This window comes from Macaca nemestrina, chromosome 2, assembly GCF_043159975.1.
Source record: "Macaca nemestrina isolate mMacNem1 chromosome 2, mMacNem.hap1, whole genome shotgun sequence".
Classification (NCBI taxonomy): domain Eukaryota; kingdom Metazoa; phylum Chordata; class Mammalia; order Primates; family Cercopithecidae; genus Macaca; species Macaca nemestrina.
In genome coordinates, this window is record NC_092126.1 from 113779920 (window position 1) to 113807296 (window position 27377).

The 27377-nt window shown below is 57.3% G+C and overlaps 2 protein-coding genes and 1 long non-coding RNA gene across 19 annotated transcripts; 2 read left to right on the forward strand and 1 right to left on the reverse strand.

Moving 5' to 3' along the window:
* The first annotated feature begins 5574 nt into the window (after nucleotides 1–5574).
* LOC105480475 (semaphorin 3B) lies at nucleotides 5575–17732 on the forward strand. Of its 15 annotated transcripts, none has more exons than XM_071091757.1 (20): nucleotides 5575–5910; nucleotides 7509–7690; nucleotides 7835–8346; nucleotides 9742–9930; nucleotides 10708–10865; nucleotides 11019–11081; nucleotides 11475–11594; nucleotides 11673–11766; nucleotides 11957–12076; nucleotides 13790–14013; nucleotides 14105–14216; nucleotides 14329–14398; nucleotides 14482–14626; nucleotides 14930–15149; nucleotides 15410–15501; nucleotides 15581–15622; nucleotides 15871–16028; nucleotides 16132–16187; nucleotides 16276–16415; nucleotides 16865–17732. In XM_071091757.1, the coding sequence occupies exons 4-20, from the start codon at nucleotides 9822–9824 to the stop codon at nucleotides 17267–17269; spliced, it is 2328 nt and encodes a 775-aa protein (XP_070947858.1). In that variant the 5' UTR covers nucleotides 5575–5910; nucleotides 7509–7690; nucleotides 7835–8346; nucleotides 9742–9821; the 3' UTR covers nucleotides 17270–17732. The 15 variants fall into 15 exon arrangements, with proteins under 15 accessions (XP_070947858.1, XP_011737712.1, XP_024648305.1 ...); XM_011739410.3 differs by having other exon boundaries at nucleotides 7646–7690; XM_024792537.2 differs by having other exon boundaries at nucleotides 7649–7690.
* On the reverse strand, nucleotides 7127–12147 carry LOC139361968 (uncharacterized). The gene is made up of 3 exons (XR_011620057.1): nucleotides 12009–12147; nucleotides 8746–8891; nucleotides 7127–7451 (listed from the first exon to the last, which is right to left on the reverse strand). It is a non-coding gene; the product is annotated as an uncharacterized lncRNA (long non-coding RNA).
* A 1910-nt stretch (nucleotides 17733–19642) lies between the features above and the next one.
* LOC105480481 (leucine rich single-pass membrane protein 2) lies at nucleotides 19643–27315 on the forward strand. Of its 3 annotated transcripts, none has more exons than XM_011739436.3 (4): nucleotides 19643–20050; nucleotides 26214–26324; nucleotides 26414–26599; nucleotides 26807–27315. In XM_011739436.3, exons 1-4 carry the CDS (start codon nucleotides 19993–19995, stop codon nucleotides 26938–26940), a joined length of 489 nt encoding a protein of 162 aa, XP_011737738.1. In that variant the 5' UTR covers nucleotides 19643–19992; the 3' UTR covers nucleotides 26941–27315. The 3 variants fall into 3 exon arrangements, with proteins under 3 accessions (XP_011737738.1, XP_011737737.1, XP_070947870.1); XM_011739435.3 differs by having other exon boundaries at nucleotides 19818–20050; nucleotides 26411–26599; XM_071091769.1 differs by having other exon boundaries at nucleotides 19841–20050; nucleotides 26131–26324; nucleotides 26411–26599.
* Nucleotides 27316–27377: the final 62 nt, after the last annotated feature.

Here is a 27377-nt window from a genome sequence, read left to right on the forward strand (position 1 = left end):
GGCACGTCTCTAACGTGGAAGGAGAAAGTGACTTACGACTTAGGTACCAAAGCCCGGAGAGTGTGCGTTGCCAAGTCCACACAGCCAGGTGGGCTGGATGCAGTCCAGGCTTGACTAAACCGAAGGCCATTAGGGGCCTTGAGACATATTCTGAAATGTCCCTGCCCCAGAGGGCCCCCGTCAAACCTGAAGGGTAGTGACAGACAGGCCCCGTATTACCATGTGATGGTTGCCACAGGCTGGGCCTGGGGGGCTGCAGATCATTGAAGATGGAAAGCTCCCTGAGGCTGTGGGAAGGGCCCGCGCGTTGCTGGGGAAGGGAACTGCAGATGACAAGGCTGGTGATGCTTGTGGGGCGGGCCCTGAGTGCCATCGAGGCGCCTAGACCTTCTCCTATGGGCAGCAGGGACAGCCGCGGCCTGAACGTGTCGGGGCGGGCTGGGGGAAAAGCCGGCCTCCACAGGGTGGGGCTCCGGGGTTAACGCCTCCGCCTCCGACCGCCAGGGGGCGCCGCCGCCCGCGTTCGGCCCTGTCTGGCTGGTCACGGAGGCTGACGTCAGCGGGTCCCGCGGAGGCCGCTGGACACAAAGGCAGCTTTGTGAGGAGGCGACGGCTCCGCGGCCACCCCGAGACAGAGCTGCTTGGGCAGGGGGCGGGCCGGGGTCGGCGCCGCGGAGGCGGGGAGGGAGGGAGGGAGGGTTGAGCCACAGCCCTGGGACCCCGCCCCCGCACACCTGCCAGTGCCCCGTACCTTCGGCCCCGGGCACTGGCAGGAGATGAGAGGCTGCTGCCGCCCGGTCGGAAGGACATCGGCGCCCCCCAGGCCCGGTCCCCACCCCTGCCTGCGAGGGCCAACGACACGGAGAACAGGATCCCGCGCCCAACCCAGGTCCCCCGCCTTCTTTCAGAGGCCCAGGCCTGGACCCCGCTGAGCCGCAGATGTGCGAGCAGGAGCATCAGAGTCCTGATGCCCGCCCAGCAGGAAGCGGGCGGAAGATGGTTCCTTCCTTCTGTCCTGAGGGGGAACCCTGCACAGAGGGACCATTGAGGGACTGGCATTGTCTGCCTAACTCACCCAGTGCCTCCCTCCCTGGGTGGGCCATGCGGGGCCCTGGCAGGATCGACCTGGTGCTGTCTTGGCAGTGGGTCTGGGTGGGATCCTGGGGGCAGGGCTTCCCTGAGTGCAGACAGCTAGGCCTCCACCTGCCCTGGCCTCCCACCCAGGCTCAGATTTCCAGGGCATAAGGCTCTATTGTCCCAGCACTGGTGGAGGCGGCCTGTCAATTCAGCCTTGTGTTTGGTGGTTGGGAAATTCCCAGCTATAGGGGGCTGCAGGCAAGAACGGGCTGCCCAGGTGTCCTGCACCCCAACTGAAGGGACTCCATGAGGTTGGCTCCTGGGCATCCCCTGCCGCCTGGAGCTGTCCCAGGCTGGACCTCAGCCATTCATCAACCCTCAGGAGCAGTTGGGTGAGGAGCACCAGAAATTCAATGCTCGCTGGCCCTGAATCCCCAGAGCCCTCCCAGCCTAAGAAGCCCCATCTTTCTGTCTCCACTCATGGGCAGCTGCAGCTGTGAGGCCCAGGATCCTTAGCAGGACATGCAGAGCTGGGCAGGGACCCAGGCTCATGCTCCCAGCGTGGGGGGGGGGTTGTCTCTAGCCTGTGGAGACCGCCATGAAGCTGATCTGCCTCCCAGAGGGCCTGGCCCGTTTGAAATAATTGCTCTGGCTACTGATGTGGTGGGAACTTTGGTATTTTTACCCATTTGTGGGGTGGGGGAGCAGCTGGGAAGAGAGAGGCAAGCTTTCAGAGTCAGGCCTGAGAGAGGAGAGGGACATTCTGTGAGGAGGAGCCAGTCAGGCTGCCTCTCAGTAGTTCCCCAGGCCTAGACACCCCTCGTCCCATCCCCTGTCCCAGCAGATAGGTGCAGACCCAGATGCCAGTTGCAGAAGGGGGAAAGGGCCCTCTCCAGGGTTACAGCAGGGATCACTGAGGCTGCAGGAGCTGCCAAGGCCTGGAAGAAGTCCCATGTTCCAGGGAGCCCCATGGCTTCTGATGTCAGGAAAACTTAGTTGTCTCAGTTCCCCAGAATCATTTCACCCCACCCCACCCAAACTGAGTGCCAAACCAGTTGGGTGGAGAATACAAGCCCTGACTCTAGCTGCCTGGTCAGTGGCATGGCCAGCCAAGTCCTAACGACCCTGGGAGTCAGGGAGGAGGCAAGGATAAGACTACAGCATTGTTTGGCTGAGTTCTGGGTCTGGCCCCACTCCCCAAAACTGACCCCAATCTCTGGGTCTGCTGCCCTAAAAAGAGACCCTGGGGCTGGGCGTGGTGGCTCACACCTGTAATCCTAGCACTTTGGGAGGCCAAGGCGGGCAGATCACCTTAAGTTAGGAGTTCAAGACCAGCCTGGTCAACATGGTGAAACCCCGTCTCTACTAAAATACAAAAATTATCCGGGCATGATGGTGGGTGCCTGTAATCCCAGCTACTCAGGAGGCTGAGACAGGAGAATCGCCTGAACCCGGGAGACGGTGGTTGCAGTGAGCCAAGATCATGCCACTGCATTTCAGCCTGTGGGGCTGAATGAGACTCTGTCTCAAAAAAAAAAAAAAAAAAGGAGACCCTGGCTGTGTAGCAGGTCATGCCTGTAATCCCCAGCATTTTGGGAGGCCAAGGCAGGAGGATCACTTGAGGCCAAAAGTTTGAGACTAGCCTGGGCAACATAACAAGACCCCTTCTCTTTTTTTTTTTTTTTTTTTTTTTTTTTTTTTGAGGCGGAGTGTCGCTCTGTCGCCCAGGCTGGAGTGCAGTGGCGCGATCTCGGCTCACTGCAAGCTCCGCCTCCCGGGTTCCCGCCATTCTCCTGCCTCAGCCTCCCGAGTAGCTGGGACTACAGGCGCCGCCACCACGCCCGGCTAATTTTTTTGTATTTTTAGTGGAGACGGGGTTTCATTGTGTTAGCCAGGATGGTCTCGATCTCCTGACCTCGTGATCCGCCCGTCTCGGCCTCCCAAAGTGCTGGGATTACAGGCTTGAGCCACCGCGCCCGGCCAACCCCTTCTCTTAAAAACAAAAGATCCTAGCGGTCCTCATCTCTACCATGGACTACCAGAGGGAAGGCAGCACCTCTCATCACCCAGGGGGATGGCCTCTAGTCAGCTGGGGTATGTATGCAGGTGTGTGGCAGCAAATGTGTCCATGCCTGCCACGCACTCAGCCCTCAGTCACACAGTGATGGGCACTGATATCCAAGAGGAGCAAAAGTCAAGGCCATGGGTCCTTTTCTCCCCTTGCCAGAGATGCAGCCCCACAGCCCCTGGTAATCTTGTTGGGAGAAAAATCAGAGTTTGACATCTCATCCCATTGCCTTCTGCTTTCTGACCTCACTGAGGTCAGGGTTGTCAAGGCCTGGGGGACTGGGACAGGGTTAAGGGGTGTCCATTCTCCATCCATCCTCCAACCCCATGGAGACTCAGCATGCCTAGGAAGGTGGAAGGGCTTCCTATGGGCACACCATCTCCTGCCTCCCTGTGCCTGTCCTCTGCTGGGTCCTGGGGTCACCAGTGATTGTAGCCCTTATTGCTTCCCCCACAGTGGGGAACCCAGAGCCCTGCCCAGAGGCTTGAACCTGACACCACAGGTCTGGAATTACACAGAAGACTGGAATTACACAGAAGACAGGTGACAGCCAGGTGGATCATGAACGGTGAGGAGGAGTCCAGCAGGTGACAAGGGGAAGGGTCTAAAGGGTGAAGGACACAGCGCAAACAAAGTCTTGGCAACAAAAGAGCTAATGCATCCCAGAAACGGGGCAGGTGCAGCACTGGAAGACCGGCCCCCACCAAGCTACAAAGAGTGGTCCTGTGGCCCTGGTGTGGTGGCTTAGGCCTATAATCCCAACACTTTGGGAGGCTGAAGCAGGAGGATAACTTGAACCCAGGAGTTCAAGATCAGCCTGGGCAACATAGTGAGACCTCCATCTTTACAAAAAATACAAAAATTAACTGTGTGTTGTGGTGTGTGCCTGTAGTCCCAGCTCCTCGGGAGGCTGAGGTAGGAGGATCACTTGAGTTTAGGAGTTCAGGAGGCTGCTGTGAGCCATGATCCTGCCACTGCACTCCAGTCTGGTGACAAAGCAAGATCCTGTCTCAAAAAAAAAAAAAAAAAAAAAGAAAAAAAAAGAAAAAGAAAAGAAAGAAAAAAATAAAAAGAGAGTGGCCCAGTGAATGCCAGGCTAAGAGCCTGCAATCCTACCAAACTTCAGCAAGCTCTCCGAGTCAGGCGTCAGGGACACGGTCCTGCAGAGGGGAGGCATGGGGAGAGAAGTGGCAGAATGACCCCAGGGATACAACCCGGGGGAGGGTAAAGGGGTCAGTGCTTGTCCTAAGACAGACAAAATGTAGGGGCTCTCAGGAGAGTAGGCTTGGTAGTGCCAGGGGTGGGTTGGGGCCTTGGGAAGTGAGAAGACTGAGGAGTCTTCACCCAGGGGAGGGAGGGAGCTTCGAGTAGAACCCTGGGCACAGGGGTCAGAGGGTTTAGGAAGTAATTGTACTGCGGTGGCCGGGAGCGGTGACTCATGCCTCTAAACCCAGCACTTTGGGAGGCCAAGGCAGGAGGATTGCTTGAGCCCAGGAGTTCAAGACCAGCCTGGGCAACATGACAAAACCTCATCTCTACCAAAAAAAAAATAACAATAATACAAAAAAATTAGCCAGGCATGGTGGCACATGCCTTTAGTCCCAGCTACTTGGGAGGCTGAGGTGGAAGGTTGAGGTTGCCGTGAGCCATGATCCTACCACTGCACTCCAGCCTGGGTGACAAAGCAAGATCCTGTCTCAAAAAAAAAGAAGTACTGGGGTGAGGGGCACAACAAAAGGGGAAAAGAGCTGAGCCTAAGAAGGGGCCTTGTTCAGCTGGGATGGAAGAGGCAGCAGTGGAGGGTTTCTCTGAGGCCTTCATAGGCCTGGGTGCCCAAGATGCCCAGAGCTAAGGTGGCAGCAAGAGTGCATACCTGTGGTACCCCCACTGTGTGCCAGACCTGCCTGGGCGCTGTCTGCAGCTGCAGAGAAGATGAGAGGTGCAGACTCCAGCTAGGGAGTCAACCCCGCCTCCTGCTGGACTAACAAGAGGGTTGATCCCTGGGGCTGACTCCAGACTCCCCAGCCGTCCCCAGAGCATTCACAGCCCCCTACCCAGCACTCCTGGGAGGCTCTCCCCTAGCCAGTTAGGAGAATGCAGTATTTATGTGAATGTCTGTTCATGAGTGCAGTGTGCCCTCAGAGTCCACTTTCCAGCATTCCTGGCACAGCCCCCTCCACCCTGCCGGGCTTGGGAGGAGGGAGGGAGAGGGAGGCCCCGCCCCCAGCCCCCTCTCCTCCCACCCCTCCCTGCTGGGCAATGAGGAAAACAGGAGTGAGGGAAGAGCTGTGATGTGGCTGGTGGGGGGGGCTCCTGCATCCCAGAGGGGCTGACCTCAGCCTGGGAGGAATGTGCAGGGGGGGAGGGCAGGGGTGGGGCGGGTGGGGGTAGGGCCACAGCCAAAGGCCCAGGGTTCTTGGTAGCCCCTCCCTCAGCACCTCCATCTCAGTTCTGACAGGGCCCTCAGAAGGGAAGGGGAACAGGAAAGGAGGGGAGGAGCTTATCTTTCAAAAAAGGTGGGCCAGGGTCCCCTGGGAATGTGGAGACCAGGCTGGGGTGAGGACATGCCTGCAGATGCTTCCCCAGAAGATGCCCCTGGGGCGGGGCCTTAGAGTGTCTGGGAAGTTAGGCCTCAGGTGATGATCCTATGGCCGCCCACGCCTGTCCCTACTGTGCCTAAGTCCTCTGGGCAGCATGACCTGGTTTCTACGTGGCCAGAACAAGGAAGAGTTCATTGGAGCCACCAGCCCTGATGACTAAAGCAGGTATGAGTGGGGCGCCCAAGATCCCATCCAGCCCAGGCTGCACTGGGAGGGTTGCCACAGCCTTCCTCAGATGGGTATCCCACACCAACCACACCACCCGGAGTCCAGGCATGGGCAAAGCGGCAGGCTCAGCTGGTGGCCAGGGGTGGGGAGGCAGGTGCTGAGATTTGGCACAACAATCCAGGTTTTTCCAGAAGGAAAAGCCAAGGCTGTGGCAGGCCATGCCACTGACAGGCAGCCCCAGAGCAAGAACCCAGACAGGCCTCTGTTGATGGAAGCTCTCTCAAAAGAGAGAGGCCCAGGGAAGGAGTACAGGCAGGAAAAGGGACCCCAGCTGCCTCCCCCGGTTTGCCCCATTCTGTTGAGATTCAGGCCCAGGCTGCCTGATTGTAGAATCCTCGAGGAGCTCCAGCCCCCAGTGTGATCCACAGGCAGTGACCCTGCTCCTGGAATGCTGGCCTCCATGGGGGCCCCTACCCATGGCCTGGCACACTGGACCTGGGGCTGAGGAACAGAAAGGGGACCATGTGGAATCAGGGACAACTTGGCCTCCCATATCTGGGGACCTCCATTCCTACTCAAGGGAGGGTACACATCTAGAGGACAGAGGACAGGGCACAGCACTCAGTGGGGACAGAGACAGCCCAGTCCTTTTGGCTGGGGGTTGAATCCCAGGCTATTGGAAAGATAATGGTGGGGGGTGGTCCTGGTCCCGTTTCCCAGAGTGAACGCAGCGCTAGTGGAGGAAAGTGCAGGGTGATGAAATGGAGACCGGGCCCCTGGGCCTGGAAAACATGGCAGTGAGGGCCTATGGGTGCACGGTGGGAGTGGATGGGGGCCTCTGAGGTACTTGCTGATCCTGGCTGCTTGGGTAGAAAGCTGTAAACAGCCAAAGAATGTTGTTTGCTTGCATGGGGCCAGGAGAGCCTGCCCAGGTCCAAGACTACAGGCACCTACTCCCGGAGTGGGAAAAGGCCACATCCAGGAAGCCCACGAGCCCAGGCAGGGATCTGTCCTTCCACTTGCCCTCCTGAAGGGCCCTGCGGCTCCCATTGGCCCCTGTTATTCACCTGCCAGCTGGCCAGGCCAGGCCAGGTACACCAGGTCCTCAGGCTCAGGAAGGAGAGCATGGCCCCACTTCCACTTCCAGGGGACCTGCTCCCACCTCTGTCCCTGCTTGGCTGGAGGCCTCCAGGGCTGGGCAACAAAGCTGCAACACTTAGAATGCCCACACTGCCCCATCAGCCTTGGAGGTGGTAGGAAAATGCCTTTTTCAGGGATGGAAGGATCAAAGCCCATTCTCAAGCCCTGGTATATTCACTCAGGTGGACTTGAGGGCTCCACTCTGCCACTGTCAACATACAGTCCCTCCAGAGAAGTACCCCTCATGCTACAAATGGGGCATGTTCACCAGACTAAGCTTCAGGACAAGACCCCAAGTCATTCCCAACTGAGGCTCCGAGTTACAGGAGCTCCATCCTGTCTGTAAAACTCCCTCAGGTTTCGGCTCTGGGTTTGGTGGGGGTTGTTCCACCTCCAACCTAGAAAGAGAGGTCAGAGGAAGGGAGGTCATAGGCCGCCCCCCAACCTCTTAGCAGTGATGCAGAGCTACCTGTCCAGGATGGGGGACTCCAGATGGGCCCCGCCCTGTGGTGCAGAAGTGAGATTTGCTGCTCCTCCTGCATCTGCCCTTCTCCTGCCCTCCTCTCCCTCCCCGATCTGGCTGTCGTGGAAGAAGCCACCGCTCGTCAGGTCGCTGAAGTACTAAGCAGCCCAAGTGGTGAGGAAGGACTGGGACTGGGTCCCGAGGGCCCATCCGACCTCCAGTTGAGAGCCCCTCCCCTGACCTCTGGCTGCCCGCCCACCCCAGCCGGTCCCTGGGAACTGAGGTGGCAGCTGAGCTCCCCATTATCTCTCCCCACAGCTCCCCACCTGTGGAGGGACAGGTGAGATATTGGAGTCCCCGGGTGGTGCCCCCACCCAGTGATTCCCTTTGCCTGCTGAGCCCCTGGAGCTGGGGTTTCTTCCTCCCTTGCCTTGGCTGGCCACCTGGCTTCTGGGACCACCACCTGGGGCACACTACTGTCTTGAGACCCAATAGGGGAGGGGTTGTCCCTACCAGCCCCTCCCTCGTGCCCATTCCACTCCCGCCTGGCCGCCTTCTCCAGCCCGTCCGGCTGCCTGCCCGGCTGCCTGCCCGGCTGCCTGCCCGGTCACCCGATCCGCCCTCTAAACTTTACGGCGCAGTGCGTGGGGCGGTGGCTGGCCTGGTGGGGGCGGGGGCTGCTCCTTAAAGGAGCCGTCAGAGGGTCCCCTGCGGCCCCACGGTGGGAAGGGGCCAGAGTGGAGAGGTGCCTCTGCGGGAGTCCTCGGTGGAGTGTGAGAAGGCAGCCGGTGGTGGCCTGGAAGACCTCTAGAACCTGAGAAGAGGCAGTGGCAAGTGTCAGCAGGGGGAAGGAGGGAGGTGGGGGTCCTGGCCTGGGACGGGGCCAGGAGCTGGGCAGGAGTGTGGGTGGAGGGGCCTGGAACCTGCCCCAGCAGCCACTCCACTTGCTTAATCCCACCTGGAACCTTGCCCCACTCCCTGGGCTCCTGTGTCCAGCACCTGCCCAGCTGGCCCCTGGGAAGGAGAGTGGGCATGGCAGCCAGGTCTTTGCCCCAGCTGAGGGCCTGGGGGAGGTGTCTGGCTCCTAGAGTGAAGCGGCTCAAAGACAGGGAAACCTCAAGGGTTGAGAGAAGTGAAGGGAGAGGCTCAGAGAGGCTGTGGAGGCACTGAGAGGGAAGGCCAGCTCAGCGAGGCCAGGAGGCTGGGGCACAAGTGAAGGGCTGCCTCACCTTGCCCCTCTTTGATTCCTCAGGGGTGTGGAGAGACAGCCCTCAAGCTCACATTCAGAGGCTGCTTCAGCTGGGTTGGGAGCAGTCCCCAAGTCAGAGGCTGAGGCTTCTGCCCAGGTCGTGGGTCTCCTGGGTGGCACTTCTCCCTATGGAGTGATTGATGCTGCAGTTGGATTTGCTCACTTGCATGCCCGGAGACACGTCCACCCTTATGGGTGCACACGTTTGCACATGCACAAATGTGCAACACATCTGTGTGCAAAATATGCACATATCGCACATATGCACTCCATAGATTGCATGGTGCCACATGCATGTGCACACCAACCCATATCCACACATGTGCAATATGCCACTATATATTTGCACACAGACATGTAAACATGTGCATACACATAAGCATACACACTACATACATGCGCACATCACAAGGGGACACTCGGAAACACATTCACATTCACAGGCACCCACACCTTTGACTCCAGCCTCAAAAGTGTCTCTGTGTTTTTCTGCGGGACTGTGGGGACACTGCCACCTCCAGAGGCCTGACCCGCTCCTGTCACTCTCTCTCTTTTGACTGGCTTGTTTTGCTCTTTACACTTGGCACCCTCTGCATCCATCCTTGTTGGTGCTCTGTCCTCTCTCACATGGGGACCTTGCCTATGTCTCCCAGTATCCCTCCTCCCAGGCCGAGGCTGGCATGAAGTTGGTGCGCATTGTGAATTAATGTCTGTGAGTGTGTATACAAGAGGGGAGGTTACTGAGAAGGGTGACGTGGTGAGGCGAGCCTGCCAGTGCAGGGTGACCCTGAGGGTGTGCCCAGTGGCGTGGGTGTGTCTGTGATTGTGGCCAGGCGGGGCACCCTCGGAGGGGAGGGTTCGGAAGTGGAATGTGACCCCCCAGCCTCTTTCCCCTAGGGGCTGTAATCTGATCCCTGGGGACTCCCCCTCCCTAGCCTCCCGCCCTCGCCTTCACTGCCGACTCCTTCTCTTCCAGATCCTGGGGCAGAGTCCAGGGCAACTCAAGGCTCCTCCACACACATACCCGCTGAACCCTGAGCGCCCCGAGCTGCTGAGATGGGGCGGGCCGGGGCCGCCGCCATGATCCCGGGCCTGGCCCTGCTCTGGGCAGTGGGGCTGGGGGGTGCCACCCCCAGCCCCCCACGCCTTCGGCTCTCCTTCCAAGGTAGGTGCACCTGGCAGGCAGGAGGGCCCAGCTTGAGGTGGGCAGGAAAGGGTCCCGGTATGGCCAGGGGGCTCTGTGTTGGCTGTTGCCCCACGTGCGTGCCTGTCACCAGACTCTGGTGGGATTAGTGGGCACTCTCAGGCCACCTCCAGTTAACCCTGTCTGGGCCTCAGCCCCCAGCCTCTGCCCACATTCTCTTCGTGCTTTCTCAGGAAGACGCCTCCTGTCCCCATAGCAACAGACCTTGTCTCTGTTCCGTTCAGTAACCCCAACAAGGCGATACTCCTTCAGCAGAGCAACAGGGAAGTCAGAGCCCCCTTCTCATGCCTCCGGTACAGGAGGGTGGCCCCTGGGCAGTGGCAGTGAATAGGCAGTTCTGCTGAGCTCAGGCTGGTGGTGGAGTGGCAGGAAAGGAACTCTCAGCCTGACTTTTGGGAGTTGGGGGTCTGGCCATCCCTGCATGCCGGTCTCCCCCAGGACTCTGGTGTCCATGAGCCTGGCCTCCCAGTGTGCCCGCCTGGAGATACCACCTGTCTGAGCGTGCCCAAGTTCAACCTGCCTTCCTCTTCCTGGGGGGGCGTACCACCTCCCCTGGCAGCTCCACACGTGCACCTGGGTGGGCTTGGGTTTGCGTGTGTAAACTCACACACACGTAAACTCACATGTATACAGGCCAGGTCCTAAGGACAACCTTGGCCCATAGAGTCACCACCGGGCAAGACCTGGGGGAGGCTTCCAGCATGGCTGGCGAGTCCTCAGCAGTGTCCTGCCCTGCAGAGCTCCAGGCCTGGCATGGTCTCCAGACTTTCAGCCTGGAGCGAACCTGCTGCTACGAGGCCTTGCTGGTGGATGAGGAGCGTGGACGCCTGTTTGTGGGCGCCGAGAACCATGTGGCATCCCTCAGCCTGGACAACATCAGCAAGCGGGCCAAGAAGGTGCCAGGGACCCCCAACCCCAGCACTGCCCAGGGAAGGAGCCCTAGGACCCCACTCCAGCCTACCTGGAGAGACTCAGAGGAATGGGCTCCCTGAGGTAGAGAATATCCCAAGTCCCTGACCCGTGTCCCCTCTCCCCCAACCTCCCCATAGCTGGCCTGGCCGGCCCCTGTGGAATGGCGAGAGGAGTGCAACTGGGCAGGGAAGGACATTGGTGTGAGTGCTGGCTGTCCAGGCTGGGAGTGGGGAGGGTCAACCCCTCACCCCAGAGACAGGGCAGGGCTAAAACAGAGGCCTGCCTGTTCTGGCTGGGATGAGGGCAGGGAGGTCGAGGTGGCTGAGGTCTGGGGGTGGTGAGTCAGGGTTGGGGCTCGTGTAATTCTTCTGGGGGGCCTCTGAGTCATGGAGGCTTTGCAGGCCTGTGCTTCCCCAGACGCCCACCCTGGTGAGGCCTGGGCTGGTCAGCAAGGGCCCCCAGTTCCCTGTGGCCCATGTTAGTACTTGCCTGGGTCGATGCCAAAGAGAGAGAGGGGTGAGGATGCCACTGGTGAGCTGGGACCTCTTAAGGCCATGTCCCTGGGGGAAACCTCACACCTCCAAACCTACTAGACTGAGTGCATGAACTTTGTGAAATTGCTGCACGCCTACAACCGCACCCACTTGCTGGCCTGTGGCACGGGAGCCTTCCACCCAACCTGTGCCTTTGTGGAAGTGGGCCACGGGGCAGAGGTAAGGCCGTATCTAGGCAGGGAGGGAGGTCAGGAGGGTAAGAAGGCCCTGGTAGTCACAACTTGCCACACCTCCCAGGAGCCCGTGCTCCGGCTGGACCCAGGAAGGATAGAGGATGGCAAGGGGAAGAGTCCTTATGACCCCAGGCATCGGGCTGCCTCCGTGCTGGTGGGTGAGTCCAAGGGCTAAGGCCCCAACAGAACCCCTTAGAAACTGCCGAACCTCACAAAGTCCCAAGACCCCCAAGAGCTCCAGGAATTCCCCCATAGCCTCACTGACTCCCTGAGAGCTCCCAGAGCTCCCCAGGCCTTCCTGCCCCAAGAGCCCTCCGCTTGGCTGAGCAGCCCTTTCTCTGTCTGTAGGGGAGGAGCTATACTCAGGGGTGGCAGCAGACCTCATGGGCCGAGACTTTACCATCTTTCGCAGCCTGGGCCAACGTCCGAGTCTCCGAACAGAGCCACACGACTCCCGCTGGCTCAATGGTGAGAGGCTGGTGGGGTTGGTGGGAGGAGGCTGTCACCCTCCCACAGGGCAGGTGCCAAGCAAGGCCCATAAAGTAAGTGAGCAGTGGGTGTGGCCAGGTCTTACCAAATACTCTCCTTAATCAGGCAGTGGTGTCACAGAGACAGATACGACAGGTATGACTGTGACCTCTTTGAGTTCACAGATCACATACATGATAAGATCAAGTCCAATGGCCATGAGACCAGAGAGAAACAAGAGAGGAAGTGAAAAGGAGACTGGGTGGGTGGAGGGGGTTGGGTAAAGGAAGCTGCTGTGCTGAGGGGAGTATGAGCTAATTCCCAAGCACAAGAGAGCCAGCCAGCAAAGTTCAGAGATGAGCATTCCAGGCAGAGGGAGCAACTAGTGCAAAGGCCTGGATGCAGGAACAAGCAAAGGAATAGACTTGCAGAGCTAGTAATGATAAGGGGGTGTGGACTGTCAGGGGCCAGAGTTATTTATTCTAAGAGCCATGGGGGCTGGGCACAATGACTTGTGCCTGTAATCCCAGCACTTTGGGAGGTGAGGCAGACAGATTGCTTGAAGACAGGAGCTTCATACCAGCCTGGGTTACAAAGCAAGACCCTGTCTCTGCAAAAAAGAAAATAAAATTAGCTGGGGGCAGTGGCATGCACACACCTGTAGTCCTGGCTAGTCAGGAGGCTGAGATGGAAGGATCACTTGAGCCCAGGAGTTGGAGGCTGCAGTGAGCATGATGCTGCCACTGCAGAACAGAGCAGACTCTGTCTCTAAATAAAATAAAAATTAAATAAGGGCTAGGGGCTGGTGGGCGCAGTGCCTCACACCTGTAATCCCAGCACTTTGGGAGACTGAGGCAGGCAAATAGCTTGAGGCCAGGAGTTTGAGACTAGCCTGGCCAACATGGTGAAACCCTGTCTCTACTAAAAAATACAAAAATTGGCCAGGTGCAGTGGTGTGCACCTGTAATCCCAGCACTTTGGGAGGCCGAGGCGGGCGGATCACCTGAGGTCAGGAATTTGAGACCAGCCTGGCCAACATGGTGAAACCTTGTCTCTACTAAATATGCAAAAATTAGCCGGGTGTGGTGGTGTGCATCTGTAATCCCAGCTACTCAGGAGGCTGAGGCAGGTGAATGACTCTAACCCAGGAGGTTGAGGTTGCAGTGAGTGGAGACTGTGCCACTGCACTCCAGCCTGGGCGATAGAGCAAGACTTCGTCTCAAAAAATAAAATAAAATAAAATAAGCCAGGTGTGGTGGTGGGCTGTGTCTGTAATCTCAGCTTCTCGGGAGGCTGAGATTGCAGTGAGTCGAGATCCAGCACTTCAGCCTAGGCGACAGAGCAAGACAGTCTCAAAAAATAATAATACAATAAAAAGCAATGGGACCCAGCAGAAGGATTTGAAACAGGAGTGGGGAGCATCTGGTTATGCTAGGGAGGAAGATTCATGAGTGAAGGTGAAACCAGACTACCTCATCTCCCTCCTACCCGAGCCTAAGGTGCTGGGCGACTGTGTGGGGTGAGATCGGAGGCTAGCCGGGCTTCCCGCCTGGGCCCCCAGGTAGCCACGGTCTCTGCTGCCCCCTCGCGGCTGCTTCTTGCCTCGCAGGCCCTGATCCTTTGGATTCGGTCGGCGCAGAGCGCCAACTGAACGTGGTCCTAGAGGTTGGGTGGTCAGACACTGTGATCCCGTGTGCTGTGCCCGCGCAACAGGAAGGGGAAGCAGCGCGTGGGTCTCGTATCAGGAGGCGAGGCCAGGACCCGCTGACCCATGCCTCCTGCCGCGGTCAGAGCCCAAGTTTGTCAAGGTATTTTGGATCCCGGAGAACGAGAACCCAGACGACGACAAAATCTACTTCTTCTTTCGTGAGACGGCGGTAGAGGCGGCGCCGGCACTGGGACGCCTGTCCGTGTCCCGCGTTGGCCAGATTTGCCGGGTGAGGAGTCCCTGGGCCACACCCGGCGACCCTGCCCCTACCCCTTTGCCTGCGCTGATCTCGCTCTCATCCCCTCTGATCGTCCCGGCAGAACGACGTGGGCGGCCAGCGCAGCCTGGTCAACAAGTGGACGACGTTTCTGAAGGCGCGGCTGGTGTGCTCAGTGCCGGGCGTCGAGGGCGACACCCACTTCGATCAGCTCCGTGAGTGCGGGAGTGGGTATGGGGTTGGGGAGGGGGGCAGCGGTGCAGACTCCAGGAGCCCCCGCCGCAGCGGGGCTGTGCGCCCTACCCCAGCTAGGCCCGTTCCCCGCAGAGGATGTGTTTCTGTTGTCCTCGCGGGACCACCGGACCCCGCTGCTCTATGCTGTCTTCTCCACGTCCAGGTGAGGGGCGGGAGGTAGGGAGCGCCTGAGCAGGCCGCTGGGTTCCACCGGGCCCCTCACCCCGCCCTGGTCTTCTCCTCCAGCAGCATTTTCCAGGGTTCTGCAGTGTGCGTGTACAGCATGAATGACGTGCGCCGGGCCTTCCTGGGACCCTTTGCACACAAGGAGGGGCCCATGCACCAGTGGGTGTCATACCAGGGTCGCGTCCCCTACCCGCGGCCAGGCATGGTTCGTAGCCCAGGAACTTTTGCTACAACCCACTTCAAAGCCTCAAGGGTTTGAGAACTTGGCCTGGGGTCTTCTTGGTGAATGTGCTTTCTTCCTTTGGTTATGGGTGGGAAAACGTTTCCATAAGACAAAGCTTGTTTCCCGCCTCTGACTTCCCAGGGCAAGGCTGCATCTCCTCTCTAATTCTCAGGGCAGGGTTCTGTCCCCATCCCCCTTCATGTTCCCAGAGGCTTGGCATGGAGGGCCGCCTATCAAGCCCCCATATCTATATCCCTACTGTACCTCTCTTCCCCCCACCCCCAGTGCCCCAGCAAGACCTTTGGCACCTTCAGTTCCACCAAGGACTTCCCCGACGATGTCATCCAGTTTGCGCGGAACCACCCCCTCATGTACAACTCTGTCCTGCCCATTGGGGGGCGCCCTCTTTTCCTACAAGTTGGAGCCAATTACACCTTCACTCAAATTGCCACGGACCGGGTTGCAGCCGCTGACGGACACTATGACGTCCTCTTCATTGGCACAGGTCAGGGTCCCTCCACAGCGACCCCCAGGATCCCATCCAGGCCCTGTGGGCTGCTGGTGGAAGCTCTCCCTGTTCAGTCCCATCTCCACATCCTTTCCCGGGCTGTGTCTCCACCTTCTGGAAGCTGCCCAACCCACACTCTTCCAGTCCACACTCTTCACAACCCAAATATGCTGAGGGTAGAAGCCTCAAAGGCGAAGAGACCCTAGCTCCAGCTGTCCGGGAGCACCAATGGTCATTACCCCTTCTCATTCCTGCAGACGCTGGCACGGTACTGAAGGTGATCTCGGTCCCCAAAGGCAGTAGGCCCAGCGCAGAGGGGCTGCTCCTGGAGGAGCTGCACGTGTTTGAGGTGAGGCCTCGACCCCAGTCGCCCGGGACCCCTCCACACCCCACTAAGCCCTGACCCCGTCGCCCCTCCTCCCTCTCAGGACTCGGCCGCTGTCACCAGCATGCAAATCTCCTCCAAGAGGGTGAGTGACCAGGATGGGGGTGGGGGTGGGATGGACTGAGCTTGTGCCTGGAGTGTCCCAAGCCTCTGGTCCCTCTTGGTAGTTCGCAGTCCCGCGTTTGAGTACAGGCTCTGGCTTTGCCAGACTGTGTGACCTGAGGCGTAAGACCTCAGTGTTCCCATCTGTCGAGTGGGAGAAGGGATCCCTGACCGATGGGTGGCAGGCGTGGGGTCGCCCTCGGTCAGCCCAGAGCCCCTCGTGCCCCCTAGCACCAGCTGTACATAGCCTCGCGGAGCGCGGTGGCCCAGATCGCGTTGCACCGCTGCGCTGCCCACGGCCGCGTCTGCGCCGAATGCTGTCTGGCGCGTGACCCCTACTGCGCCTGGGACGGGGTCGCGTGCACGCGCTTCCAGCCCAGTGTCAAGAGGTGGGCGGGGTCGGGGTTGGGCCGCCGGGAGGGAGGCGAAGGGTCTTTCACTGCCTGGGGCTGAAAGAAGAAGGGCTCATGGAAGATCCGATGTTCCCCACAGGCGGTTCCGGCGGCAAGACGTAAGGAATGGCGACCCCAGCACGCTGTGCTCGGGAGGTGAGTCTCCCAGCTGTCCCTACCCTCAGCCCCAGAAGACGCCCCACCTTCCCTGCCTTGCCTAAATCTGACGTTCTTCTGCCCCAAGACTCGTCTCGTCCCGCGCTGCTGGAACACAGAGTGTTCGGCGTGGAGGGCAGCAGCGCCTTTCTCGAGTGTGAGCCCCGCTCGCTGCAGGCGCGCGTGGAGTGGACTTTCCAGCGCGCAGGGGTGACAACCCATACCCAAGTGAGCCTTACTCCACCCTCCCTGCCAGGCTCCCGTCCCACCCCCTGCATCCAGGAGAGGCCCCGCCCTACCCAACGAAGCCCCGCCCAACCAGACCCACACCCCGCCGCGTCGTTTGGTCCCTCACCTGCACTCCACAAGCTGCGGAGACCCCATTGCTTCCAACCGGGCTCCTGACCCGTCTCCCCTGAATTCGGGAGAAGACCCGCCCTCCACCTGCCCATTGAGGTCCCTGACCCACCCCGCACGTTCATGTAAACCCCGCCTCGTTCGGATTCCCCCTTGAAGACCACCAACTCCCAAACAGCCTTAAAATGTGCGCCCGGGGGCACCCCTTTCCCGCCCCACCTCGGTTCCCAATGACTCTTTGCTTCTTCCGTCGCGTGCTAGGGCCTGGAAGCCCTGTTCCCGGCCCGACACTCCCGCCTCACGCTGTCCCCTGCCCGCAGGTGCTGGCACAGGAGCGCACCGAGCGCACCGCCCGGGGACTACTGCTTCGCAGGCTGCGGCGCCGAGACTCGGGCGTGTACTTGTGCGCTGCAGTCGAGCAGGGCTTTACGCAACCGCTGCGTCGCCTGTCGCTGCACGTGTTGAGTGCTACGCAGGCCGAACGGCTGGCGCGGGCCGAGGAGGCTGCGCCCGCCGCGCCGCCGGGCCCCAAACTCTGGTACCGGGACTTTCTGCAGCTGGTGGAGCCGGGCGGCGGTGGCAGCGCGAACTCCCTGCGCATGTGTCGCCCACAGCCTGCTCTGCAGTCACTGCCCCCGGAGTCGCGGAGGAAGGGCCGTAACCGGCGGACCCACGCTCCTGAGCCACGCGCTGAGCGGGGGCCGCGCAGCGTAACGCACTGGTGACCGGACTGTCCCCACGCCGGGAACCAAGCAGACTACAGGCGGGAGAGGAGCCAGACAGACCCTGAAAAGACAGACGGGTTGGGGCCGGGCACATTGGGAGTCCCAGGCCGACGGAGACACCAACCGACAGGCCCTGGCTGAGGGCAGCTGCGCGGGCTTATTTATTAACAGGATAACCCTTGAATGTAGCAGCCCCAGGAAGGGCGGCACAGGCCGGGCACAGGATTCAGCCAGGAGGGAAGAGAGGGGGAAGCTGGGCTCCAGAGCAACGACCAGGGCCGAGGAGGTGCCTGGAGTACCCACCCTGGGGGACAGACCCCACCTCCTTGGGTAGTGAGCAGTGAGCAGAAAACTGTGAACAGGCTGGGCTGTTGGAGGTGGGGCGAGGCAGGCCAACTGTACTAAAGTAACGCAATAAACGCATTATCAGCCAAAGCTGGAATGGCCCCAGCAGACAACCCCAGTTCTAGGCCTTGCTATGTGGTCTTGGGCACCTTCCTGGCGGTGTCAGGGCCCGAGTTTCTCCTGTCCAAAGTTGCCTGGTGAGGATTAAAGGTGGTTCCGGCCAGGTGCGGTGGCTCACGCCTGTAATCCCAACACTTTGGGAGGCCAAGGCGGGCGGATCACGAGGTCAGGAGATGGAAACCATCCTGGCTAACACAGTGAAACCCCGTCTCTACTAAAAATACAAAAAAATTAGCCTGGCGTGGGGGCATGCGCCTGTAATCCTAGCTACTTGGGAGGCTGAGGCAGGAGAATCACTCGAACTCGGGAGACGGAGGTTGCAATGAGCCTAGATGTCGCCCCTGCACTCCAACCTGGGTGACAGAGCGAGACTCCTCAAAAAAAAAAAAAAAAAAAAAAAAAGAAAGAAAAAAGTGGTTCCACATGACTGAATAGGTTCTGTAGGGCCTTTGGGAATAGTGACACGCAGGGCACATTGTGCATAATATAACTTCAGGACTAAGTGCTATGAAGAAAATAAAACTGGGCTGGACATGGTGACTCACTTCTGTAATCCCAGCATTTTGGGAGGCTGAGGCAGTCGGATCACGAGGTCAGGAATTCAAGACCAGCCTGACCAACATGGTGAAACCCCATCTCTACTAAAACTACAAAAATTAGGTGGGTGTGGTGGCACGCACCTTTAATCCCAGCTACTCAGGAGGCTGAGGCAGGAGAATTGCTTGAACCAGGGAGGCAGAGGTTTCAGTGAGCCGAGATCGCCCCACTGCACTCCTGCCTGGGCAACAAAGCGAGACTCCGTTTCAAAAAAAGAAAAGAAAACTGGGTGATGTGGAAAAGAATGTATGCGGCCCAGCCCGGTGGCTCACGCCTGTAATCCCAGCACTTTGGGAGGCCGAGGCGGGCGGATCATGAGGTCGGGAGATCAATACCATCCTGGCTAACACGGTGAAACCCCGTCTCTACTAAAAATACAAAAAATTAACTGGGTGTGCGCCTGTAGTCCCAGCTACTCCAGAGGCTGAGGCAGGAGAATGGCGTGAACCTGGGAGGCGGAGCTTGCAGTGAGCTGAGATCCGGCCACTGCACTCCAACCTGGCCGACAGAGCAAGACTCTGTCTCAAAAAAAAAGAAAAAAAAAAAAGGAATGTACGCCGAAGGCCTCACTGAGGGGGTGACATTTGAGCTCCCTGACAAGAAGGGGCCCGCCACAGGGCTATCTGGGAGCAGAGCATTCCAGGAGGGAACAGCCACCGCCAAGCCCCTGAGGTGGTAACGAGCTTGTTAACTTTGAGGAACATCAGGGAGGCCAGTGTGAGACAGCGGAGTGACAGGTTTGAGGTGTGTAGGAAGTAGAGCCCACAGTCTTGCTTTGCCCCCATTGGGAAGGAAGGGCACAGGGATCCAACCACAGAGGGAAAGCTGGAAGCTGGACCACCTCCTCCCTTCAAGGTAAGCAGTAATGTGCATCCTTACACAAACTTATGCAACCTGTCTGCCCTTGTGGAGATGGGAGCAGGGGAGGACCAAAACCGTGGATTGTGATAAATGCTCCAGATGTGGTTCTCAGTGTACACTGCCAGGGAGAAGCCACTGTTATTCCGACTTTACACATGAGCAAACTGAGTTCAGGGAGGAGAGATCCTTTACCTAAGGTTGTAAGCTTAGTAACAAACGAACCAGCCTCCAACCTAGGTCTACCCACTGGCCAGCATGGGTGCTGTGGGTGTATCTGCCCACTTGTGAAGCTATCAGAGCCCTCATCAGGTTTCAGTTGTCCATCACCCTATATAAGACACACACAACAACAGTATTGTGTGGTAGCAGGTCATGCAGTGGAGGCTGCTTGTCTTGTGTTCGCTGGGAGGAGAGATGACTGGGCTGTGGGTAAGAGTCTGCAGGGGTGGAGGGGTGGCTGAGTAGAGATGCACAGGGGTTCCTTGTCTGCCTTGGCTGCCAGGGACTTGCTGAGCCTGGGGTGGCCATTCTGGATATATGGGGAGGTGCGCTTCCCCTTGAAGGTCCCTGGGCACCTAGACTAGTGGAGGCAGGCTCCTGGCTGGCTCCCTCACCAGGTAGATAGTCCAGGCTGGCCCACGTGGATCACTCTGCCCCTTCCCATGGCTGAGGGCTGCCCCCTCTAAATATAGCCCAGTGGGCTGAGCTCAGGCCTATTTTAGGCCAAGACTGGGAGGCAGCCAGGCCTTCCCTGGGCTCTCAGAGGAGCCACTGCTGCCTTTGTCCAGTCCTGCTACTGGATGCCATCATCGGCCCCCGACTGCCCACTGTTTGCCATGCCTGAGGAGACCCAAGAAGGTAGGAGAGGGTGACCATGAGGGAGGGCAAGCCCTCAGTCCTGTGACCTTGTGGACCATGGAGAGACCCACCCTCTGTCCCACTGACCTCATTGTCTTGAGTAAGTTAGTTACCCATTTTCATTCCCCAGCTCCAATAAAAGGACCTGCCCCCTATGCAGGGAGGAAAAGCCTGCCATGCTTGGAACCCCTTGTCACCTCAGGCCCTGCTTCAGTTTCCCCTGCTAGGGACATTAAGGAGGAATGGGGGAAGCTACCCAGTTAGGAGTGGATCAACTACAGGCTGTGCTCAGGTGGGTGTGGGCATCCGGGCAGCTGCCTGGCCAGTTCAGCTCTTAAGGGAGGAAGCTGGGATTGGGGTGGGCAGTGGTTCCAGAAAGCATTTGGGTACCTGTCCCATGGACTGAAAAGTAGATAGGCCTCTGGCCTCCCCTGACTTGGGTCTAAATATCCCTAACTGCCTAGGGTTGGGGGTCCCTTGGCCCGGTCAGACTGAGACTCAGCTAGTCAAGAGCTTGGTGGCCACTCGCCTAACTGCACCACTGCATATAAGAAGTACTGATGCTCAGAGGAGCCAGGACAGCAGAAATCTAGGAAGCTACAGGTCCAGTACTGGCCAGGACATAGGACTGTCTGCTCCATGGCTCCATCTTATAGCCCATGACAGAGCTAGCAAGCTCCTCTTATCACATTTTCAACTTTTTTTTTTTTTTCCTGAGAAGGAGTCTCGCTCTGTCGTCTAGGCTGGAGTACAGTGGCGTGATCTCGGCTCACTGCAACCTCCGCCTCCCAGGTTCAAGCAGTTTTCTGCCTCAGCCTCCCAAGTAGCTGGGATTACAGGCGCCTGCCACCATGCCTAGCTAATTTTTGTATTTGTAGTGGAAACGGGGTTTCACCATCTTGGCCAGGCTGGTCTTGAACTCCTGACCTCGTGAGCCACCCGCCTCAGCCTCCCAAAGTGCTGGGATAACAGGCGTGAGCCACCACGCTCGGCCCCAACTTTTTAAAATTTTTTGTCACCCAGGCTGGAGTGCAGTGGTGCGGTCTCGGCTCACTGCAACCTCCACCTCTCAGGTTCAAGCGATTCTCCTGCCTCACTCTCCTGAGTAGCTGGGATTACAGGCATGCACCACCACGCCCAGCTAATTTGTTTTTTTGTTTGCTTTTTTGAGATGGAGTCTCACTCTGTCACCCAGGCTGGAGTGCAGTGGCACGATCTCAGCTCACTGCAACCTCTGCCTCCCAGATTTGAGCGATTCTCCTGTCTCAGCCTCCCGAGTAGCTGGGACTACATGCATGTACTACCATGCCCGGCTAATTTTTGTATTTTTAGTAGAGACAAGGTTTCACCATGTTGACCAGGCTGGTCTCAAACTCCTGACCTCAGGTGATCCACCTGCCTTGGCCTCCCAAAGTGTTGGGATTACAGGCGTGGGCCACTGCCAACATTTTCAACATCGTAGGAGAGGAGCTTGGCCCCTGGTAGGAGGAAATGTTTACCTCCTTTGTGCGTGTGTGTGTGTGTGTGTGTGTGTGTGTGTACAGAAAGGTCTCCCTGATCTTGAACTCCTTCCCTCAACCAATCCAATCCTCCCACCTTGGCCACCTTGGCTTTTCTTTTCTCTTTTTTTTTTTTTTTTTGAGACAGAGTCTCGCTCTTGCGCAGGCTGGAGCAGTGCAGTGGCGCAATCTCCGCTCACTCCAAGCTCCGCTTTCCAGGTTCATGCCATTCTCCTGCCTCAGCCTCCCGAATAGCTGGGACTACAGGCGCCCGCCACCACGCCCAGCTAATTTTTTTGTATTTTAGTAGAGATAGGGTTTCACCAGGTTAGCCAGGATGGTCTCGATCTCCTGACCTCATGATCTGCCCGCCTTGGCCTCCCAAAGTGCTGGGATTACAGGCGTGAGCCAAGCCACTGCGCCCAGCCCTTTTTTTTTTTTTTTTTTTTTTTGAGATGGAGTCTTGCTCTGTCGCCCAGGCTGGAGTGCAGTGGCTCGATCTGGGCTCACTGCAAGCTCCGCCTTCCCCAGGTTCAAGCCATTCTCCTGCCTCAGCCTCCCGAGTAGCTGGGATTATAGGCGCCCACCACGCCTGGCTAATTTTTTGTATTTTTAGTAGAGATGGGGTTTCACTGTGTTAGCCGGGATAGTCTCGATCTCCTGACCTCGTGGTCCACGCTCCTCAGCCTCCCAAGGTGCTGGGATTACAGTCGTGAGCCACCGCGCTCGGCCAGCCACCTTGGCCTTTCAAAATGCTGGGATTAGACACATAAGCCACCATGCCTGGCCTCTTTTGGGATCTTAACAATAACATTTACTGTGTGTTTTTCCTATAATAATTCACATTCAATTTAGAAAGTGTGAGAAAAGCACAACAAAGTACAAAGAGGAATTTTTTTTTTTTTGAGACAGAATCTTGCTCTGTCGCCCAGGCTGGAGTGCAGTGGCATGATCTCTGTTCACTGCAACCTCTGCCTCCCAGGTTCAAGTGATTCTCCTGTCTCAGCTTCCTGAGTAGCTGGGACTACAGGCGCCTGTCACCATACCTGGCTAATTTTTAAATATTTTTGGTAGAGACAGCATTTCACCCTGTTGGCCAGGCTGGTCTCAAACTCCTGACCTTGTGATCCACCTGCCTCTGCCTCACCAAGTGCTGGGATTATAGGTGTGCGCCACCGTATCTGGCAGCAGGGAATTTGTTTGTTTGTTTGTTTTTGAGACAGGGTCTTCCTCTGTTGCCCAGGCTGGAGTGCAGTGGCACGATCACAGCTCACTGCAGCCTCAACCTCCTGGGCTCAAGCAACCCTCCCACCACAGCCTCCTGAGAAGCTGGGACCACAGAAGCATGCCACCATACCAAACTAACCTTTAATTTTTTTTTTTTTTTTTTTTTTTTTTTTTTTTTTTTTTTTGAGATGAAGTCTAGCTCTGTCACCCAGGCTGCAGTGCAGTGGCTTGAGCTTGGGTCACCACAAGCTCTACCTCCTGGGTTGAGGCGATTCTTCTGCCTCAGCCTCCTGGGTAGCTGGAACTACAGGCGCTCGTCACCATGCCTGGCTAATTTTTTGTATTTTTAGTACAGACAGGGTTTCACCACGTTGACCAGGCTGATCTCGAACTCCTGACCTCGTGATCCGCCCACCTCATGCTCCCAAAGTGCTGGGATTACAGGTGTGAGCCACCACGCCCGGCCCTAATCTTTAATTTTTTGTAGAGATGGGGTCTCCCTAAGTTGCCCTGGCTGGTCTCAAACTCTTAGACTCTTGATCCTCCTGCCTTGGCCTCCCAAAGTGCTGGGATTACAGGCATAAGCCACAGTACCCAGCCCAAAGAGAGAATTTAATATGACCTTAAACCCACCACCCAGACATGACTGGCAGCACTTGCTTGTTTTTGTTGTACTTGCTTTTGAGCATGTCAAAAGGCAGTTTCAAGTAAATCATGGAGGTTGAGTTACTGTCCTGAGAATGACAGTCCCAGAGTGCAAGGCCATCCTTGCTTCTATCTGGAGGTGTCCCCACAATGCTCTTCCCCACTGTTATCAGCTTCCAGGTAGGTATCTGGAGCTCTTGGCATCTGGACCAGGATTTTTGGAAATCAAGTTAAAGAACAACCAGAAAATATAATTAAATATTGGCCGGGTATGGTGGCTCATGCCTGTAAACCCAGCACTTTGGGAGGACAAGATGGGCAGATGACTTGAGGTCAGAAGTTCAAGACCAGCGTGGCCAACATGGTGAAACCCCGCTGTACTAAAAATGCAAAAATTAGCCAGGCATGGTGGCACGTGCCTGTAATCCCAGCTACTGCGCAGGCTGAGGCAGGAAAATTGCTTGAACCCAGGAGGCAGAAGTTGCAGTGAGCTGAGATCATGCCACTGTACTCCATGTACACTGGGTGACATAGTAAGACTCTGTCTCAAACAAACGAAAGGCCAGGTGCAGTGGCTCATGCCTGTAATCCCAGCACTTTGGGAGGCCGAGAAGAGGGGATCATGAGGTCAAGAGAACGAGACCATCCTGGCCAACATAGTGAAACCCCGTCTCTACTAAAAATACAAAAATTAGCCGGGCATGGTGGCACGCGCCTGTAGTTCCAGTCACTCGGGAGGCTGAGGCAGGAGAATCGGTTGAACCCAGGAGGTGGAGGTTGCAGCGAGCCAAGACTCCAGCCTGGTGAGAGAGCAAGACTCTGTCTCAAAAAACAAACAAACAAACAAACAAAAACACCAGCCAGGTGCGGTGGCTCACACCTGTAATCCCAGTACTTTGGGAGGCCCAGGCGGGCTGATCATGAAGTCAGGAGACTGAGACCATCCTGGCCAACATGGTGAAACCCCTTTTCTACTAAAATACAAAAAATCAGCTGGGGGCGGTGGTGGGTGCCTATAATCCCAACTACTTGGGAGGCTGAGACGGGGGATTGCTTGAACCCAGGAGGGGGTGATTGCAGTGAGCTGAGATCATACCACTACACTCCAGCCTGGCGACAAAGCGAGACTCCATCTCAAAATAATAATAATCATCATCTCACCAGGCGCCGTGGCTCACGCCTGTAATCCCAGCACTTTGGGAGGCTGAGGCGGGTGGATCATAAGGTCAGGGGTTCAAGACCAGCCTGGCCAAGATGGTGAACCCCCATGTCCATTAAAAATATAAAAAGCAGCTGGGTGTGGCAGAAGGCGCCTGTAATTCCAGCTACTTGGGAGGCTGAGGCAGAGAATTGCTTGAACCTGGCAGGCAGAGGTTGCAGTGAGCTGAGATCCTGCCACTGCACTCCAGCCTGGGTGACAGAGGGAGACTCCATCTTAAAAAAACCAAAACAAAAACCAAACACGGCCGAATGCAGTGGCTCATGCCTGTAAATGCCAGGACTTTGGAAGGCCGAGACGGGCAGATCACAAGGTCAGGAGATCGAGACCATCCTGGCTAACATGGTGAAACCCCGTCTCTACCAAAAAATACAAAAAACTAGCCGGGCGAGGTGGCGGGCGCCTGTAGTCCCAGCTACTTGGGAGGCTGAGGCAGGAGAATGGCGTAAACCCGGGAGGCGGAGCTTGCAGTGAGCTGAGATCCGGCCACTGCGCTCCAGCCTGGGCTACAGAGCGAGACTCCGTCTCAAAAAAAAAAACAAAAAAAATAAAAAAACCCCACAAAAATTAGCTGGGCGTGGTGGCACACGCCTGTAATCCCAGCTAGTCTGGAGGCTGACACAGGAGAATCGCTTGAATCCAGGAGGTGGAGGTTGCAGTGAGGCGAGATCACGACAGCACTCCAGCGTGGGCAACACAGGGAGACTCCATCTCAAAAAACAAAAAAAACAAAAAAAACAAAAAAAAAAACACAAAACCCTGCTCTTGATTTCAATAATTCCACTTCTGGGAACTGAAATTAGTAACTATCAGGAAATTGGGAAAAAACCTTCATACTCAACGGTAGATGTCCTGGGGGTTAATTTCAAAAGGGAACTGCAGCGGTGAGCCAAGATCACGCCATTGCACTCCAGCCTGGGCAACAAGAGTGAAACTTTACTGTCTCAAAAAAAAGGTGGGGGGGAGGGGTACTGCAAACAGCCTAGATGCCCAGGCAGCCTCAGAGAGATGTGTGAAGGGCGAGAACTCAGAGGCATATGAAACAGTATAACAAAGAAGGGTCTCTCCAATAGTAAATGTTGAATGAAAACAGCAGGGTTCACACATGTACAGCAGAGTCACACCAAGTATGTTAACGAACACAGAACCAAGGCCAGGAGGGAAAGGCACCAGAGTGGCTACAATAGGGCTTTCTGACCAGAAGATGCCAGGCATTGGGTCTGCAGGGAGAACTGACAAAAGAGGCAGGACTGAATTCCATTTGCTGCAGGTTTAGCATTGAAGGCTGATAAACTGCTAGAAATGAGCAGGCAGAGGAATGCCTGAGTCCCTGGGGTGCTTGGAAGGAAACAAATCAAATGTACCTGCTGCTCCTGTATACAGAATAAGCCTGTAAGGGTCTGCGATCATCCTGGATCCAAATCAAGGGTCACTCCTCACTCAGTTTTAGGGGATTTGGAACCAAATGCCCCACTATCCCTATCCTCCAGAAGTCCCTGCTGCCTGAAGGCACCTGGTAAAAGGAAGGGGGTTGACCCACCACTGGCTAAATCAGCCTGCGCTGCCCCTGCAGACTCCGTGGCACAAATGATGCCCAGCCAGAGCAGGGGGCCACTGGCCCCCAACTACGTGCAGGAGGTGCACCTGCATCGGGTGGAGTCCATCAGCGACCTACACAGTGGAGGTGAGCGGGGACAGTGAGGATGATGTGCTGGGGGAAGGGACGAAAGCAGGTGCACCCACCACCCCACCGATGTCCCATCCCCCCAGCAGGCACACTGCGCCCTTGTCTGACTGAAGAGGCACGGCCGTGGAATGAGCTGCTGAGCGTTTTGCCGCCATCACTGTGTGCCCAGGCTGGCTGCAGCCCTGTGTACAGACGAGGAGGGTTCCTGCTGCTGCTCGTGCTGCTGGTGCTCACTTGCCTGGCGCTGGCACTCCTGGCTGTCTACCTGAGTGGTATGGATGCACAGGGTGCCAGCAGGAATAGACAGCAAGGTGGTGGGGACTGGGAGGCCCTTCTGTGCAGCTGGAAGGAGCCAACTGCAGATGCTGCAGCAATGAAAGATGGGGTGGGAGGCCCGTGGGTGCCCCTGGTCCTGGGCTGGGTCTGCAGGGGTCATGGGGTGGCACATGGTCTGATGATCCCCCACTTCCCATTCACAGTGCTGCAGAGCGAATCCCTGCGCATCATGGCACACACGCTCCGCACACAGGAGGAGACGCTACTCAAACTCCGCCTGGCCAGCCTCAGCCAGCTTCGGAGGCTCAACTCCAGTGAGACCCAAACACCCAGCTGAGATGCCATTTGGATCTGGGGCCTGGGGGTGTGTGTGGGGGAAATAAAGTGGCTATGGGCAGGTCTCTCCTTCCCTACTGCTGGCTGCCACATCTACACTATTTCCTTGGTGAGATTTTTGTATAAGAACCCGATGTTAACTTCACAGCTGCCTGCCTCTCCTGATCTCTTCAAGCCAGGCCTAGCCAAGTCTCTGGTGCCAAAGCCTTGTTTTGGGTGGCCCAAGGTCAGGGGAAGGGGCACCAGCTTCTGGGTTCCTCCTGTGGCCTGTCAGCACTCTCTGGCCACCCCAGATGGCAGGTTCTGAAGTCTAGAAATAGCTGCCCCCACAGCAATCACCCAAACTCTGCCAGGCCTCCCAGTGAGGGTCCAGCCTCAGCTCTCAAAGACAGGCTGGGCTCTGAGTAGCAGGAGAGGCACCACTTGGGGAAAGACTGC

Coding starts and splice junctions, on each gene's coding strand:
- LOC105480475 (XM_071091757.1), top strand. CDS start 9,822: ATGGGGCGGGCCGGGGCCGCCGCCATGATCCCGGGCCTGGCCCTGCTC. Junction 14,014..14,104: donor GCGTTGGCCAGATTTGCCGG/GTGAGGAGTCCC, acceptor TCGTCCCGGCAG/AACGACGTGGGCGGCCAGCG. Junction 15,150..15,409: donor CGTCCTCTTCATTGGCACAG/GTCAGGGTCCCT, acceptor TCATTCCTGCAG/ACGCTGGCACGGTACTGAAG.
- LOC105480481 (XM_011739435.3), top strand. CDS start 19,993: ATGCCATCATCGGCCCCCGACTGCCCACTGTTTGCCATGCCTGAGGAG. Junction 20,051..26,213: donor GCCTGAGGAGACCCAAGAAG/GTAGGAGAGGGT, acceptor CTGCCCCTGCAG/ACTCCGTGGCACAAATGATG. Junction 26,600..26,806: donor CCTGGCTGTCTACCTGAGTG/GTATGGATGCAC, acceptor TCCCATTCACAG/TGCTGCAGAGCGAATCCCTG.